Raw genomic sequence first — 18,860 nt, forward strand, 5'->3', positions numbered from 1 at the left:
AACTGATTGTGAAAAGAGAGCAAAGAGGGGAAAATGTAGAGATATAGCAGGCCTGGCCTAGTGTCAGACTTCAGTTCTTCTGTGTTCTTGTTCCACCAAAATTCTTCATGTTGCTGGATGGGAATCCTTTCTCTGCAGGTTTCCATGGTTCCTTTGTAACTAGCAGTTGTCAGCTTATGTAAGATATGGGTAAACTCTTTGATAAAAATGTGGGTAAAGCTATCCTGCTATTTTAATGTTTCTAAGAAGATCTTGGAAATGTATGCAGTACATACATTTCCATTTTAGAGGTTCAGAAATTCTTTTAAAACTTGGACAGTGAACTAGGGCAAAGGGAAGAATGCATGCTGAGGTCGGGGGGGGGGGGGGGGGGGGGGGGGAAGAAAGTCATTAAAATAGGAATTTCCTAAACTGGTTTTACCAAGTCCTAGAGGTACTGCTCTTACTCAGTTTAGATGGTCCCCTGAAAATAAGGGATAATTTTGATCCAAATTGGAACAGCCTATTGTAGGTAACTATGATATTTGGACAACCAGTGTATTGGTGTTTTAGGATTATAACTTTTGTGCTCTGGTAATCTTGTAGTTGCTTGCTGACTTAGAATTACCACGTAGTTTTGTCATTAAAATAAACATTACTTTGTTCTCAGTCTGCAGCTCTTGACCTCCTCCTGTTCTTGTAATACAAAATAATATTCATAGTCTTCCTTAAAAAACCCCAACAAACTGGAAAAGCCTTAGATATTGAGGTCCTAAGAAAGGAAAAAAAAATCTATGTAGAAATATGCTGCATGTAAGAAATAGTTTTTAACAGTTCATGAAGACGTGCTTTATGGATGGTTAAGTAATAAAAAATTTTTCACACCTTGTTGGTGCTATGCAACCTGCAAAGTAAAGCCATTTACTGTTTCAAGAAGCTTGTAAACTGAAGCTGGTAACCAAAACTGGAGGCAACGATTATTTGTTGTTAAAATAGAAATTAATATTCTTGTGGGTGATAACAAGGAAGTTGTTTGAGTAATTTGAATTGGATAATTTTCATGTCAGTAACTATGATTAAGGAGGAAGCAGAAGGAATAAGTGGTCACAGGTTGGCAAAAGCAGAGGAGGGTAGAGGTGGACAGGTGGGCTGAGTCAGAGAAGGAAACAACTGGAGTATTTAAACTTCCTTCTCACAGACAAGGAGTGACAGGGAATTTTTTGAGAGATTGGGGTATGTAGGAGGCTGGGATTCTAGAGCATCTTAGGCAAAAGTGAGAAAGTAAAGAAAAAAAATTTTGAATGATTTCTAATGATTTGGCAATAGTAGTCTTGGGGGATGGGTCTTTAGATAAGTTGATAAGTCCTTTTCTTGGCATTTGGGGCCACTTCACTAGATACAGAAAAGATGGCAAAGAATTGCAAGTTGTACTGAAACATAAAGTCTTAGATAAACTGTAGCTTACTTGTGTGTTTTAGGGAAACAAATTATCCTGTGAGGAAATCTGGGAAGTAAAGAATATTTAACTTTAACTATGGTAGTTTTCTTCTTCAACAAAGGTATTTTCTAATGTGACAGACTAGTGATTGGTGGCTCCTCTGCTGTTGCTGTTAAAAGGTGTTTTCTCTCCTAGGGTTTGGACGTGGCAGAGGGAGAGGAGCAGGGAGGTTTTCAGTCCAAGGCATGGGGTAAGAAACATGCAGAGCACAGATTTTTGGCAAGGATCAAACTCAGTGGCAATATTAATTGACAATATTAAAGTATTAATATTACTTTATACTTGATAAACCAATATGGATGCAAAAATTCACAGGTCTGTTACATGATTAATGGTTATTTTTGTCTTAAACCAGTATTTCTAACTAGACACCCCTATACAAACCTAATGTAAGTTCCCTTTATGTTAATTTCTCAAACTTGGAGAAGCTATTTGTACTTATCAGTAGCAGAAATATAGTGCCTGGGAGGCTGAAAGTTCTGTGTGGTGTGTATAGTCCTAGGTCAATTTAAATATAGACTTGTTTTGGTGTAATGCAGAACGTGCAAGTTCTATATAAAACCAGAAAGACCAGTGCTTATTAAGTTTCTCCCACTTCTGAGGTTTCATGCTTTAGCTGTTTGGATATACACGGACCATAAAACAGAATCAAAAGAAATTACTCAGCAGTTCTAAAGTTTGTTCTCAGCTTTGTTGGAATAACTTGCTTCATAGGTGTAGCCTCCACTACTTTCACTCATTGTTTACCTTTAATGACTTTTCACGTAATATTAGTGATTTCACGATGAACAGAAGGCTCATTCTACTTCTCTAATAATCCTTCTTGTTCATACTTGATAAACTGAAAAGAGGTTTTTCTTCAGTAGTCCTTTTTTACCTTTTAGCTGCATCTATGTGTTCTGGCATTGGTGTCAGGAGTGAGTGCGTTCTGAAATCTTATGGATGTTCTGACTCCTGTCCTGCACGGTTCTGGTGCTCTGAAAGGATGTGATACTCATTTCTCATCAGTCAGCCACCTGCTGAGAAACTATCAGCTGAAAGGGGCTTATCATTGTGCATATAAACTAATGCTTTATAAGACTGGGAAGAGTAGGTATGCTGATAACTGCTTTTTCAGGAACTGCTGTTTTGGTTCAGTTTCTCTACATTAATGTTTTTTTCATTGTCCTCACTTTTTCTTCTCTTACTTCTTTTCTCCCGTTTTATCTGCTCATAGAGGAAAAAATTTTGAAACCAAAACTATCAAGATAAATTATATGGAAATTGAGATGTTAAATCTAATACAACTTCAGCTAAAAATTATGACGCTTGTGTTCATTGAATGACCCATGTGTTCTCTTCCATTTCTTAACTTTTAAAACTCTAGGACATTTAACCCTGCAGACTATAAGGAGTCTTCTGCCACAGATGGCTTTGGGACAAAATCAGATATTTGGGAGACTGGTCAGAATGATGCAGATGATGGAACGGGTAAGATACTTCAAGAAGTGGAAGGATTGGAATGAAGACCTGTTGCAAATTGCAGTTAAAATAACCATTCTGTTAGTGTTCAGTTAAGTTCTGAAAATGTGGGTACATCTCACATGACACATTAGTTTATTTTTATATCTTAACTGCTACTAATGTGCAGAGTATATGTTGTAGCCTGAATGACTATATGGTTAGAATGAAGGGAAGGCAATTTGCAACTTTTTTTTAGTACTAACAATCCCTTGAGAGACAAAGTTACTGGAAGAACCTTGTATGTGAAGAACTGTTTAGATATCTAAAGTACTGCTTAAGAGCTCACCTAATGTAGTTAAAGAGTAGAAGCCCACAGGCATTGGGCATTAGGGTGTGACTCTCTAAGTAGAATAAGAAAAATAAAAGAAAAACTTTACAAATATTAATCCACTCGGTGACACTGGGGTGGCTTTAGAAACCCCAGCTGTGTGGTGAAGGAATGTAAGGATGAGAGTCTCTGGGATGGAGAAGAGTTCCAAGATCTGCCACCTTTGAAGAGAAAAACTATTAACTAAGGCATGAGTAGGCATTTGAATGGAAGCCAAAAGAGCAGTCTACCTCTCTGAAGATAGAGGCAGCTCTGAGTTTCTTTATGAAGTCTCAGGTGTGAAATATGGCCTGTCAGCTAAAAGCAAGAGACAGATCTAGTTTGGAAATGAACTGCTTACAGTGGTCTCATGGTGATTAAGACATGAAGAATGTGACCTGCTTGTCTATGATTGGGAAAACAGGTTATCTTGCTGCTTCCAATATTCTGTGACAGGAGGTGAAGGCAAAGGAAACCCAGGGTTAAGATGTCCACTATTGTCCATACTTGGGAACCACTGAGTGATAGGACAGATTTCTTTTATTTTTTTTTAACTCCAGCAAAGGGAATTCTTAATGATATCTTCATTGCTGAAGCCTGCTCAGATGACTTTTTTCATAAACACCTGTGTCAGGTGTGGAAGGAATAGACTGATTCTGGAGGCTAGGGTGTGCTTCGCTGAGCTCTGCTGTGAGCTCCTTGAGATGCAGCTTTCTAAATGTCATACAAGTAATTTTCCTCTTAATCAGAGAAGACAGTAACAGGCTCAGAGTTTAGGATGGCTTACTAGGCAGCTGTCTAGTCACTCTGAGTGCCTTCTAGTCCACTGTGGGAGAGTGACACTGAGTGTATTAATGGTTATTGAAAGGGAGCTCTTTTGCCAAAGATGTTATCTTTCCAAGGAATTACTTTTGAAATTACTTAGTGCTATAGTGCAAACAGTAATTTGCCTTTTACTCATTATTTTTTCAAATAAGTTTATCAGATAATGATTTAGAAGGACACCTAATGATTTGAAAATTCCCCTAGGAATACTGATACTGTTGCTTGCTATATGGTAGCAGAGGGCAGGGTATGTTGTCACAAGTGTTGCAGAAGCAATAAGGTTAACTAACTAAAGAAAGAAGACATAAAAGAAAGACATGAGGAGACTGGACCAGAGGTAGAAAATTCACTGGTTGTTATTACTGAATGCAACTGTAAGGCTTTGGCTTACGAATGACTTTGACTTGTGCTCTGCTTCCCAAGAGAGCTTGAATGTTTTGTGACTCTCCCTACTAACTCTGGGTAGCCTTCATGTGCCTCCCCTGTGGCAACCTCTGTTCCTTCTTGTAGGCATCTCCTCAGTTTTCGGCAATGGAAGAATTCTGCATAAGAATAAGAGTAGCTTGATGTGGCTAAACAGATCCCCATAAGAGTGCAAATGTGTTTTACGTGAGAGGTTTGCTGCTGGGCAATCAGATTGGAGGGAGTTCAAAGTGTACTAGTTGATGTGTGGAGCTTCTTTTTGGATGCCAAGTGTGTTTTTGCAGTTAGGCTGTGCATGTTACTGACAACTGCACTGAACTTCTGTAACGCAACTTAAGGCATGTCTGTGAAAGCTGAGGACCATGGTATGGAGAAGAAGGCGAGAGAAAGCATTTGGGAGTTTTCCCTGACCTTGTTAGATTAATGTTTATTAAGGGTATGGATAAGTGAGTGTCAGTGTGGGGAGTTCCTGCAAAATAATTTGGCTGGTGGAAATTCAAAGTAAAGGAGTTAAGTGTGAATGTTCTTTTTGGGTGTTTTTATTGCTAATCTTAATTTACTTCCAGTGCAAATGGAAAAGGCACCATAACTGACAAAAAATATGCCTCCATATAGGAAGTGTGCTTCATTTTACAGTGCTTCTTTAGACAAGCCATAGGAAAATCAAAAACAAGTCCCAGAGCCAAAAGAAGAGATCTCTCTAAAATTAGTAGGATTTAAAATGGAATAATTTAGTTTTGTCCAAGTGGGAAGCACTTTCAACTTTGTGATGGAAAGCATCTTGAGGGTTGGTTATTAGAAGAGGCTGTGGCTGGGCTGGTAGTTTTAAAACAGGAGAGTGCTGGGAAGGAAGATGGAAGCAGTGATAGGGGGAAGGAGTGGCCAACAGGTATGGGGCTGGAAGCAGGTTGTACAAAGTTGAGCTGTTGTTTTGGCTTGTTAATCACAAATATTAGTTTTCAGTTGTTTTTTTTCCCCTTAATTTACAGCGCTATTACGTTAGTTACAAATCAACAGTCCCGGTAATAAATTACCAATGTGCAGTTACTAAAGATGTGAACGAGGCTGATGTATATGTATGGAAATCCATAAAGCCTGCAGTGGGCTAGTGAAGGATGTTGGATAAGAGTATACACAGAGGAAGCGCAGGATGGAAATCCTTCTCTTTATTCCTCATTACTCAGTCCCATTTCTTCTTTCATCTGAAAACAAAGGAAAAATTAGCTCTTACTAGCTACTTGGAAAATTAGTGTCTTTCATCTACAGTTAAGTTAAGAAGGAGGTAACTGGGCAACTGCCTGGAGAAACAAAACCAGTTTTGATTATCAAAATGTTTCCTGAAGACATCATGCAAATACTAACTCTCTGTGGAGTTCTGAGTATTTACTAAGTATTTCCACTTTAAGCGTTGCTAGGGAAGGATCAACATCAACCTTTTCAATTAGAAAGAAATGCACTATTTGTTTCCAAAATGTAGTTACCCCCTATGTGCTTTGAAAGCCTGAATGAAAGGTCTTTCTAGGTGCACTGTTGTGTAATTCTATAGAAAAGCTAGCTGATTCTGTGGAGGTAAAATTTAGTGTTGCCAATTGAAATAAAAACAGAGTAAAGGGTGAATCTTTGATACTTCATAACATTTAAGTGTAATTGTATTCCAAATAATTCGGTTTTACTGCATACTAATTTTTGTAGAAGTAACGTACAACTGAAAGGCAAAGAGTAGAGAGCATGTGGGAAGAATCAAAATGACCAGTCCTCATCCAAAAGGGAATAAACTTGAACAGTATGATTGATATTTTACAGGTGTGCTGAGTATTTGTTCTTACCTTTTTTGTAACGTACAAGGTGGTGGGAGATCCCGAACAACAAATTGCAGTAGTTCTTATAAATAAATTATATTGGAAGTGGTCACTTCTCAAAAAGTGAATGAATGACAAGAAATGACAGTGTAACTGTCAAGGGGGAAGAAGGGAATTGTGTAGCTTGGAATTTAAAAGGAAGTTTTGGGTTTTTTTGGGGGTTTTTTGATTTTTATTTTTTTTTTAAAGAATGTTGTAAGAGTCAGAAAGTTTTAAGGAAACCTCAGGTCATTCTAGAATACGAATGTAATCCAGAAGGAAAGGAATAGTACATAAGTTTGGGACAGACAAAAATAAAATTATTTGGGGGCTAATATCTATGGCTAATTTTTCAAAACAACAACAAAAAAATCAAATAGTGTGACAGGAAGTGAGGAATTGGAGGAAAATAGCTGAAGATTTACCCAAAACATATAGTAAGTTTTTTATTGGCTTTATAACTTTCAAAAACTGAACTTGTTACAAAGGGAAATGGGAAAGAGTCACAGATAGCCACCTAGGTTGAAGTTGCTATGACAAGAATCCTTGAAAACAAAGATAATTTTGGTGGTAAGCAGAGAAATCTTAAATTGAGGTATTTTGAAAGGCATGAAGGTAAAGGTTGGGAAGAGGATATATGGAGTTGCAATACCACCAAGGTGGTTTTTGGACTAAAAAGAAATTTTTGCAGTGTGTAGAAACCTCCTGGTTAAGGGACTGTTTGGTAAAACATGAGCACGAGATGTTTCTGGCAACTCTATACTGCTACACAGAGCCAACACAGAGCAGATGTTACCTTGCTCAGGACCTGCCAAATAATTTTGAATTACAAGGTATAAATCCCCTCTCCTCCCCACCATGTGTTTATCTCCACGGTAGGCCTGTTTGCCTCGCTGGATTAGTGCCATTCAACCCTCCTCTGCCCAAGATGCTGCTTTGTAAAGGTTTACGAAGGAATGCACTAATGTAGTGATGGCATTAGTTAAAACTGGATTTGATGCTGTCTTCAGGAGGCTTGTTTCTGGATGAATGTCTCGAAGGGTTCCTGGTTAAGTAAAAGGAGATGATTAAAGCAGTAGTTCTTTTGCTTTTGTACTTGATCAAAGGTGATGATAGTAGGAACTTTACTGCTGGTGTTTTCTTTGCTTGCAGTTATGTAGTTTAAATGAGAGCTCTGGTTGTTGCTGGGTTAACCTTCCCTATGCTTATGGTGGGCAGGGCCTTCCATGTATTGCACTTGCATGTCTCTGCCTGGTGTTACTTATGGAATAGATCAGGTTTTTGCATCTGTAGGATTATTTCCTGTAGGTTTCCCATTGATGCATGCTGTGGACTGCATGCTGTACTCCAGTGTTTGCCAAATAAACTCTGCCACAAGTTACAGGAAGAAATGTTTTGCAGCTACACTGGAAGCTTATTGACTCTTCTGCTGCCATTATATGAATTATATATATTTTAAAATTCCTCTATCAGGGCAAGGGATTGGGGTTGTTCTGTCCCAAGGAGAGAGGTTGGAAAAGAGCATCCAGAGGCATTGCTTGGGTCTTGAGTTTGTATGTTGCAAATAGGATTATGAATGTGGGAGCAGGTGTAGTGATTGTATTGTTCAGGCTCTGTATGAATCTGTGCATGAAACTGGGAGATCCCACGGGAGGATTGAGTAACCTCTCACTATTATTGGGGATATAGGAGGAAGTTCTTCCAGTGTTTGGGATTAGTCACTGGTTGCAGAGATGCATTGGTACAAATGATGTCTGGTACTGTAGTGGGCAAGAAATTAGGAATTAAAGGGGGGGAGGGAAGCTTCCAAAATTTTAAATCTGCAGACCAGTTTTCTAGAGCTTCCCATGTTTCCAGTTGCCATCTCCTTGCTTTGTGTTCTGCTAATAATGAAAGCATGATTGCTTATAAAACAGAAGAGTTTAAATGATATCATGCTTTTATCTTGTAACCGTTGTCTTTCCTTCCCCAAATTACAATAGGAGCATGGAAAAACTCAATAGAAGAATGGACAGCAGAAGACTGGAATGAAGATGTAAGTGTACTTTGTCGGATAGACCAATTGCTTATTTACACTTTCCAGAGTTTCTGTTGTATCTTCAAAAACTGTTTGAAGTACTACTTTGCTGTATGCATGCAATTATATTTTTATATTTCTTACTGTCTCTCTTGCTGTAATTCCTGTTTAAAATATATCTATTTAGATAAGCTTATGTTTTAAATAAAATTGAATATTAATTTATTTTGCTGGGTGAACAATACATAGATAATAAAATTTTAAGTTCTATCCCAAATTAAGTATTTTGCTCCATGCTGATGAGTGTTAACCACATACTTCCCCCTATTATTGTGTGGGGTTTCAAAACCATATTATCTCAAGACTTTTATGTAACTAAGTGATGAAGCTTACTATCAACTTTAGACTCCTCATTTGATGTGTTTTGTTTAAAATCTGCATAAATGTTCAACTTAGTCTACTTTGTGCTCATAATATTAAAAAGAGGAGCTGGTAGTATGCTGAAGTTAACATTTAATTGCTTCATTCTTGTTGTTTCATCATGATTGTGTTGTCTGAAGTACTACAACAATTTTGATTCTCATTCTTTACCAGGCAAGGGATTTCTTCATTTCTGCAAAATATTTGGCATTTGTGATCATTTTAAGTTTTCAGTCATTGTATTAAAGCTTAAGCAGTTCAGAAAACAAATGAGGTAGCAAGAAATATGGAAAGGAAAACTTGGCTTTTAAGAAGTTTTTCATCTTTTATAGGAATATCCATTATTTCAAGTTTATTTTCAGAAGAGTAAGAGGTTGTCTCAGAAGTCATCCCTTTTGCCTCCTCCTGTAGGACAGCATGATACTGTTATCCATAGAAATGTGTGAATGTGTCATGTAACAGATATGTATCATTTGCTGCCATCAAAAGTTGACTTTTTTTTAAATCTGTCCTCTATTTCTGCAGTATATGCTAGAGGTGGACTAAGGGCTAAGGATAGTGAAAACTTCTGTCTTGTTTCTCACCCCTGTTTGATGCTGGTATGATACAACATTTGTAGTACAGGAGGGGTGTTGAGCAATGCTGACTATGGATAGAATTTTTAAAAATTAATTATTAAACCTGAGTAATTGCACATGAATCTTGAAAGAGGAGCAGGTGAAATCTCTAGCTTGTTGTTAATTTTTATTAATTCTGGAGCACTGGAAAAATCCCTGTAACCTAGGAAAAAGTTGTTCATGTGCCAGTGTTCAGAGTGAATGAAATGTTGAGCTGCAGACAAGTTGGACCAAAATGTCTAGGGGGGAAAAATAAAGGAAAAATCGAATCAACTGATTTAAAAAAAGATAGATGTATAAGAATACAGTTTGTGCTATTTAGTGTAGTTTTATGGAAAATAGGTCCACTTCAAATAAACCTGATCTTGATCTCTAATTAGAAGTTAACTGTGAAGATAGAATATGTCCTTGTAAGAGACTTGTTCTCTGTCTTTTTTTCTAAAAATAATTACATGCTGACACAAAGCATATAAAGTGGATTAAAATCTGCCTTGCATATTTCAGCAAATCTTTTGCAGGAGGACCCTTACTGAATGTGGGGATTTCTAGGAGGGCTGTAAAGGAATCCAGTCCCAGGCCAGATGCCATCTATTGTCTTTATCAATGATTTGAAAGTAAAGATAAAATCACTGATGGATTTTCCACACATTTTATTCAAAAGTTATTGGAATGGCAATTAAAAGTAAGACAGTCAGTCATGCAGAGAAATCTGGACCTCTACTAGACTTGACCTGTTCAAATGGAAAATGCCAAGTGCCCATTTGTTTTATAGGAATAAAGGCACACCTCCAGAACAAGGGGCTGTTTCCTGGAAAGCAGCAGCTGAACATTTTTCAGGATTGTAGTGGATGATGAAAAAAGAACAGCTCGGCATGATCTCCTAAAGGGCTGATGCTGTAGCCAAAACCAAAAAAAAAGCTATCTTAGTATTTTTGTCTGTAGGCACTCTTCTCTGTCTCTTGATCATTCTTGATTTATATTCTATGTGTGGACTCTCCTGAACTTGATTCTGAAGTGCTGTATCCAATTATTCATTGCTTTTACAAAACAAAAGTTGTGGAAAATTGCTGAAAAGTATTTACTCATAGAAGAGGTGCTCGAGAGTGAGATTTTTAGTGTACTGAATCTGAAAAGATTACTTTATTAGCATATAATGGGCTCTGGTTTTAGTCTAGCAGACAGGCATAATGTGAACCTGTAGTTGGAAAACGGAGCCGCAGATTTCAATGCATAATAAACAATTCTAGTAGCATGATTAAAACAGCCAAGGAAGCTGATGTATTTGCTGTCTGCAGATGAAGACCAGGTGTTTTTCTGAAGAATATTTTTGTTTAAATGTGGTGTTCTCTAGTCAGATGCAAGTTACTAGCAGGTGAGTGAAATTTAATGTTGTTTGACCCGAGAAGGATTAGATTTCTTTGATCTAATAGTCCTGTCTGGTGTTTATCTTTAGTAGTGAGTATTGAGCAAGTATAGTAGGTCATCAGCATGCTCTTAGAGTGGAAACTAGTTGCATTGAAAATATATTTTGTTAAAGGGGGATATTCAGGGCATGGACAATGAAAAAACAGACAAACGTTGAGGCTCTGGGTTTTCCTGTTAAAATTGTGATAATATTCTCCTGGCTAAAGAAAATAAAGTTTAACTACAGAAATTATCAGAAGGAGAGAAATAGAATACATACAAATTGGTAGAAAATGGATGAAGACAAACATTTTCTGTACAATATTGGTAGTCTTAGTTTTTATTTGAAACAACAGCAACACTTTAAAACAAACAGGCAAACAAAAATATATTTTAGTGGGAGTATTTCCTTTACCAGGAAGCAGTGTGAGAACTTGTTTTAATTTCTTTAACTTCAGTACATCGTATCAAGACAGTAACAAGGCTTCATTATTTCTGATTTGTTTATGTTGTGTTTTTATGAGGATACTGAAGTATATTTTCCTGTTCTCCTCGCCTGTCAACTGGCTGTAGGAGCTGGTATCTAGTTGCTATATATATTGTCTGTTTGGTGACTGGAGAATGATTTTTATCATAAGAACAGGAGCTGAAAAGCACAAGCATTTCGCTACAGATGGAGGAAATACCCTTGTGAGGCTGACATTTGCAAATGGTTCATAACCGTTCATTCAGTTCTGGAAAAATGCCAGAGCCTCAGTGAAAGATTTGAGTGTAGTGTACAGTGAGCACTTTCTTAGGAGCCGATAATACTCCTAAGAAATGCTAAATATATCTGTGTAATAAAACTTTCCAGCTGCTGCTGCACAAAGTATATGTTTTGACAAATGCAGTAATCCCAGCAGACTCCTGAATTAGGTGCTTGATTGGAGCTTATGGTGTGGAGTTTGCCACAGGGTGTAGTGTAAAATTCAGTGTAGCCAAGCTGGTAGCTGGAGATTTGGTTTGCATGTTGGCTCACTTGAAGAGAACATTTCTTCTCTCATACATCAAGCATGGTTTTGTGTTGTCACAAACTTCCACAGGCTCCTTGATTTGCTTAAGTTTTCAGGATTCATCAGCATTTTGGCCACAGCTAGCCATATCCTGGGTTATGTGAGCATAAGAAACTGCTGACATTACAAAGAATTTGATATTTAACTAAGGGATTGCAGACCACAGGCTGCTGCTCGTGCCATTAGCTGACCTCCTTGTTGCCTTATAATGCAGGAGTCTCATAACACTACAAAAAGTATAGTACATGTTATTCTGTATGGTGGGGGAAAGGATGAACAATAGGGAAACAGCTGTTTTAATTGGAAATATGCTTGAGTTGAATCTTCTTTATTAGTTTTGGTCAGTACATAGAGTTGTGGGCTGGCAGCGTTACACACAGGACAGAGTTGCGTTCCAGGAAGATGGGATTAAAATACATTGCATTGGCAGCAAGGGGAGGGAAGAACTGTGGTGGTACTTATTTTTTCATGACGCAGTGTGTTGCATATAACTGGGTGCTAGGAGAGTACATGAAAAATTTGAACTTATACTCTGAGTGGTAAGTGATTGCTCCCTGTCAGCCCTTCTGCATCCTGCTTAAATGTTTCATAGGAGAATCCCAGTCAGATCACCATATCCAGAGATATACATGGTTTCAGTAGAGCTACCCATGGGATGGCAGGTGAAATTGGCTCATGTCTGTGATGTCCTTTAAACTGGGCTGCTAGCAATGTATGCAATTAAAAATACATAGTTTCCTGGAGGTGCTGTATTCAAATGTCACGTTCTAAAGGGTCAGTGAGTATTTGAATAGGTCAGTTATTATTTAGTCTAAATACAAAGCTACACTGAAGTAGTTAAGTGTGATTGTGTGCAAATTTAATTTAAAGTATAGCCATTATACGTGCATGTCTTTATCTTGTTAAACCTGACCTGTACTGGCTTAAGGCCTGCTCTGGTTTGCAAGTATTCTTGTCAATAGTAAGTTGTAGCTGGTTAACTACTGCTGTTTAAAAAGTAAAGCTATTTTAAAACCAACAACCAACATACCCCCCCCTGCAATTAATCAACCTTCCTACAAAGCAAAATCACCCTCTTCCTCCCCCCCCCAAACCCCAACCAACCAGCTCCCCCTCCCCAGCTACCTGTGCAAGTATCTATCTTTATTGTAACAGTATGGTGAAAGCAGTACAGTTTTCTGAGTTTGACACACAGCTGCATATGATACTGCCAACGTTCAAAGCAATTCCGCAGATCATTTTCTGAAAGGCTGTTGAGGATCTCCATCATTTTTCCTTTCACATCTTCTACTGACAAAAAATTAGTTCCTTTGAGCACCAACTTGATCTTTGGGAAGAGGTAGACATAGCAGGGAGCCAGGTCTGGCAAATAGGGTGGGTGCTCAAGCACAGCAATGTTGTTATTGGCTAAAAACTGCTTCACAAACATAATGTTGCGGGCTGACATATTGTCTTAATGTTAACTCACTGTTCACTCTTGCACACCGATGTTTTCTGACAGAGGGTAAGGAAACGTCTATATCTGAACACGTGTCCACTCATACTGAGTGAAGCGATTGAGCTGAGCCTTGTCTCACTGTGACAGGTTAGAACATGTTCTGTAACCATCTCTTTGTCTCTCCCTTCCCACTCTTGGTTCCTAAACTATAGAGTTAGTCTTAGGTTTTTTGTGTCGGACCTTGTATTTTTCTGTTAAACTATTGCTCAAACTGATGTAGTCACACTGGTAGATCGTTGTGTGTGTTCAGTAGATCAAATTTCTGAACGCTAATTAAATTGGTACTTGATTCTGTGAAGAATTCTATAATGAATTTTGACTGTTTTTGTCTTTTTAAGCAGAGCCGCAACATAACTGGTTGTAATGCTAGTTTGACTTTACTTTTATCTTGAAAGTGCATGACCAAGGTGGAATTTCTGCAGATGTCACAGCAGTGCATGATTAAAATACCTCCCCACCGCCTTTTTTTCAGCTTTCTGAAACAAAAGTCTTCACTGCTTCCTCTGTTCCAGCTGAGAATCATGTGATTCCTGGGCAAAGGTAAGCTCTTATTCCATATTTTCCCTATACCTTAAAAACCTTCTGCTTGGTGAAGCCATGTTAGCTTGCACACATAAAATATTGAATAAAACACAGGACAGCCCTGGTCAGAGTTTGGTCAAGCTAATTTCAAAATAACAAAAGCCTTGCTTGCAAATTGTTGGTTTGGTGGGTTCCTGCGTTACCTATTATTGACTACAGAAGCAGAGCCACGCTTACCAAATCCACAAGCATAAAACTGTGAAGACCCTGTCTTCTGCACAAATACTGCTTACAGGCAGGAACAAAAGTAGCTAGGAAGAAAAGTTTTCTGCTGTTGAAAAGGAAGCTCTGTCTTTGTTGTCTAGAAAATGGAAAGCTTGCCCCTATAGATACAGAAAGTGTTCAGCATGTAATGCTTTGACAAATGTCTTTAACAGAAAAGCTTGTGTTGGCAAGAAGGTGAATTTCCTGGTAAGCATCACAATTACTTGCCTTAACTGATGATATAGGGCTCAGACAGAGAACCAAAAATATGGCAGTTGCTGCCTTCCTTTGTCTTCACCGAACGCCTGGTCTATGATGTTGTGGAATCAGTTGCCTGCATAAGCCTCAGGTGCCAGGAAAGAGGATTAAAGTTGTGTGATGAAGACTTTGGTAGTTGGATAGCATGAGATCTGAAAACCTAGATGGCCTAATGGTTCCAAACATACTGATATAGCTGTGCTGCTGTACTCCAGACTGCAGCAAAGTTTTTCCTATAACATGGATGCAATCTGAAGGAAGCATGGTGTCAGTTTACCTAGTTTATATTCCTTTCCTTCTTAAAGGTGATATGCTCACATGTTCATTGTTCTAATGCAAATATTCTTCCAGTGGATGTTCCTCAAATTATGTTAGAAAATATTTTAGTTCAACTCCAAAAGGGTGGGGGTTTTTTTGTAGTGTGGAGGTTTTTTGTGGCTTTTTTTTTTCCTATTTGCCACAAGAAAAGTTTGGGTATTCAGAAATCTATGCTAATTAGTGCTGGAAGCAGCTCTTCAGCCCAAGTCTGCAGTATATTTAGGATAAACTTAAGTCAGAGTTTTTGGAGTAGATTTATTTTATTGTCTGAATGCTTTGCTTTTCCTTGGATAAACGTGTGATAAATGTGGTAGGGGTTAGTAAGCCATGCTAAATATAAGAAAATTTGTTTCTTATCCTGTTTAGGTATGTGTGGTAGAGTAATTTTTGATATGTGCCTAATATCTGAGAAACTTTGCTTTTATTTCTGCTGCTCTTGTGACTTCCCTGTCGTTACATATTTGCTCAGTTGCTGCATGTGTGACTTTATTTTTTTATCATCCTCATACCCACCCTATACAGATGTAGAACTTTCATCCCTTGCCCTTCTAAAGGGATAGCACAATATACAGAAAATGTGGATTATCAATATATATATAAAATAGGCTTGCAGGCAGGATCCACTTAAACAAAATGTGTCTTTTATGACTTGTCTCTGGTTACTTGGTTATATTAATCATATAGGTTATTTATGTGATACATGATGTTATAAATTCGTTAATGTTTGAAAAGAGTGCAAAGATATTTATATTCTAACTGTAGTGGAAGGTTTCAGCTAGCAGAATATTACTTTCTACAAAAAGCTTTATCCTACCTCTTTCTGTATGGCAGGCAAGCAATCTTTGAAAAGACTGTTAGTAATAATTCTGTTGCTGGTACAGCAACTTTAGTACTAGTTTAGCGCAGCCTAATCATCATGTTTATTCCAACCAAATCTTGCCGTTTCTTGCAGCATCAATTTGGTAACACTGCTTCAAAAGCCTGTGACTTCTCCCCAAGAGGCAGAAGGCAACTCATTTGAGACTCCCCAGCAACAGACCTTTGGCCAAGCCCTAGTCTTCATAAATTCTCAGCACAGCATCCAGGTGATGTCAGGAACTGGCAACTCCAGTGCTGTAAACTCTTATTCTTCTCCAAGTCTGGTAAAATTATCTTATGCTCTCTAAATATACTTCATGAGTAAATATTTAATTTTAAACAACTTTTCCAGTACTGATAATTTCATGCTGTGTTTCAGTATTTGCAAAATTCAGGTTCCAAATGTTGAAGGAATGGAGTTAAAAATTTAATTCCTTCCATTCACACACATGCACAAACAAAAAGTTTGCTTTTTTTCCAGTTTTGCTAAGTAGTTATTTCTCAGTTTACGTTAAGTACTTGTATTAATTTTTAGTAGATAGCAGATGCATTTAATGCATGCTGATTTAGAATTAAATAATTTGTTTATGGTGAGGAGTTCTATGCCAGAAAACTGTGTTGTATTATTTCCAAGCACGTATCTGACTGCTTTTTGTGGAAACCTGTCTATTTCTGAGTCTTGGGCACTTATATTTATTCTCTGAAAATCGATTCAACTGTTACTAAATATATGCTATTTTGAGACTCTTGGATTCAAGTAAATCAGTATTGTTGCAATCACAGTGGTGAAAGTTGTATCGGTGATAATCAGAGGATCTGGCCTTATGCTACAACTGCTGATTTTTTTTTTCATTAGTCATTTGTTATTAATCAGGGGCTGAAGAGGTTTTAGTTGCTGCCAAATAGCAGATGTAGGCATTGACCCTATAGTTATGTTCAAATTAATTATTAAATACTTAACTCCACTCCTTCCCCTCTTCTTTTGTGTCTCTTGGTAGTCTGCAGTTCTTTGTTCTGGCTTTGGAGAACTTGGATCCTCTAAATTGGCAAACTCTACTGGATCCCAAATCTTGGACCAGTTGAAATCTCCAGGGTTGGGTCAGTTTACGTCCCAACAAAACAATAGTAGCTCTGCCACCACTACCACAATGACCACATCATCCTGGGATTTAAACCCACCCATTACTCAATCCTCAGTTCTTAGTCAGTTTGGTAAGTGCTTTGACATAGCTTTCTCTTTCTCTATTAACCCGTGAGAAACAAACTTGGTTTTTGCAGTGTAGTTCCTAGAAGTATTCTCACTGTGAAGAGTGATAGCTCTTGTATCTATCTTGTGTGTATGGGTAGTTTTCCAGATAGATAAACAACGTATTTGGTAGCAGTTATAATCTTTTACACAGAGCAACTGAAAAAAATGTTTGCATAACTTTTTAAGTTGCTTTCTATTGCGCTTTAGCAACTGAATAAAAAAAAAAAACCTTCATGTTTCAAATGCTATGGATCTCTTATGGTTGTTGACCAGTGCTCTGAGCCACTGGGTAGCCTTCAGCATCTGAAAAATATGAAAGGGGGGAAAAAACTGTCAGCATTCAGTGACTCTTGACCTTCAGCCAGATTGAGATGGTAGATGACTTCCCACTTCTGTTGAAAACCTCCTTTGTAGGGGCAGAAAATCCTAACTCCTAATACTGCAAAATTGCAACTCCAGACTTTTTGGAAGTAATCATGTTTATCGGCACAGTTAATTGCAGTGAAACTTGCAGTCTTTGATTAAAATCTGTAACAGTTTTTGAGGACTAATGTGTGATAGTATTATGTAACTGTATAGATAGGTTTGTTTTCATATTTTTGAAGAAAGCTAAATAATGCTTGCCTACGACTCTTTCTTTAAAGTAGAGAATATCAAATGTTGGCCTTATTGCAGTGGTAATGTTCAATATGAAACTTATGTGATGTCTGAAAGACTTGCACGCACTGTAAAATCATAGCTGTCAAGTATGTCAAGTCACCCAGATTCCTTCAAAAAGAATAGAAGCGTGAAGAGCAGAGTTAATTTTGCTTTAATTTTGATATTTCTTTTTCCCAACACTGATCAGACTTTAAATCCCAGCCTGAACCATCCCCGGTTCAGAGCCAGCTGACCCAGCGACAGCAACAACAAACACAGGCAATTCCTGTTCTTCCTCCTGGGCTGGAGTCCTTCTCCTCCCAGGTAAAACTCCGAGAGCCATCGCCAGTAGACATCTCCACGGCTGTTAGTAAAACGTTACAGCTCCCCACTATATCTGTGGATAACCAAGCAGTGACTGCCCATCAAATCCAGCAGAAACAGATAAAACCACCAAAACGGAGGATAACTCCAGCATCCAAGGTGGGTAATTGAGTGGCTTGTCCTTAGTAAATGTAAAGATATACAAAATTTTGTGTTAGAAATAGCGTGGCCAGCAGGAGTTAGGTAAGTGATCATCCTCCTGTACTTGGCACTGGCGAGGCTGCACCTCAAATCCTGTGTTCAGTTTTGGGCCCCTCACTAGAAGAAAGACATTGAGGTCCTGGAGTACATATAGAGAAGGGCAGTGAAGCTGGTGAAGGGGCTAGAAAACAAGTCTTACAAGGAGCAGCTGAGGGAACTGGGAATGTTTAGCCTGGAGAAGAGTAGGCCAAGGGGGAGACCTTATCACTGTCTACAACTACCTAAAAGAAGGTTGTAGTGAGGTGGGTGTTGGTCTCTTCTCCCAAGTAACAAGTGATAGGACGAGGGGAAATGGCCTCAAGTTGCGCCAGGATAGGTTTAAACTGGATATTAGGAAAAAATATTTCACTGAAAGGCTTGTCAAGCACTGGAACAGGCTTCTCAGGGAAGTTATGGAGTCACCATCCCTGGACGTATTTAAAAGACTGGTAGATGTGGTGCTTAGGGACGTGGTTTAGTGGTGGACTTGGCAGTGATAGATTTATGGTTAGACTTGATGATCTTAAAGGTCTCTTCCAACCTAAATGATTCTGTGATTCTGTTTTATATATATATATATATGTTGCTGGGTGGAAGGAGAGCCGAGACTATCATATATTTCCTGTTTATAAAGCAGGAAACTCTAAGCTGAACTGTTTTTTTGGTCCAAAAATACAGTGATATTCTTTTCCAAGCACATATCTGATTGCTCTGTGTAGAAAATGACTGTTGCTGTGTGATTTTGGATTTGCTTAGTAGCCACAAGATGAATGTTGTCTGAAGGAGGATGGACATGGATCACACTTT

The 18,860-nt window shown here is 38.1% G+C and overlaps 1 protein-coding gene and 2 non-coding genes across 4 annotated transcripts in view; all 3 read left to right on the forward strand.

Annotated features, from left to right (window-relative positions):
* Positions 1 to 18,860, forward strand: part of LOC128850258 (ubiquitin-associated protein 2-like) — a 78,842-nt gene that overhangs the window by 30,098 nt on the left and 29,884 nt on the right. For both annotated transcript variants that reach the window (XM_054053261.1, XM_054053263.1), the window contains exons 6-12: positions 1,613 to 1,667; positions 2,844 to 2,947; positions 8,356 to 8,408; positions 13,854 to 13,921; positions 15,696 to 15,885; positions 16,600 to 16,813; positions 17,698 to 17,972. In XM_054053261.1, the coding sequence (XP_053909236.1) occupies positions 1,613 to 1,667; positions 2,844 to 2,947; positions 8,356 to 8,408; positions 13,854 to 13,921; positions 15,696 to 15,885; positions 16,600 to 16,813; positions 17,698 to 17,972 (959 nt within the window). The remainder of the gene's footprint in view (positions 1 to 1,612; positions 1,668 to 2,843; positions 2,948 to 8,355; positions 8,409 to 13,853; positions 13,922 to 15,695; positions 15,886 to 16,599; positions 16,814 to 17,697; positions 17,973 to 18,860) is intronic.
* LOC128850311 (small nucleolar RNA SNORD121A) lies at positions 16,205 to 16,287 on the forward strand. Its single transcript, XR_008447609.1, has one exon. It is a non-coding gene; the product is annotated as a small nucleolar RNA SNORD121A (small nucleolar RNA).
* Positions 18,719 to 18,800, forward strand: LOC128850310 (small nucleolar RNA SNORD121A). Its single transcript, XR_008447608.1, has one exon. It is a non-coding gene; the product is annotated as a small nucleolar RNA SNORD121A (small nucleolar RNA).

The sequence above is a fragment of the Cuculus canorus genome, chromosome W, assembly GCF_017976375.1.
Source record: "Cuculus canorus isolate bCucCan1 chromosome W, bCucCan1.pri, whole genome shotgun sequence".
Classification (NCBI taxonomy): domain Eukaryota; kingdom Metazoa; phylum Chordata; class Aves; order Cuculiformes; family Cuculidae; genus Cuculus; species Cuculus canorus.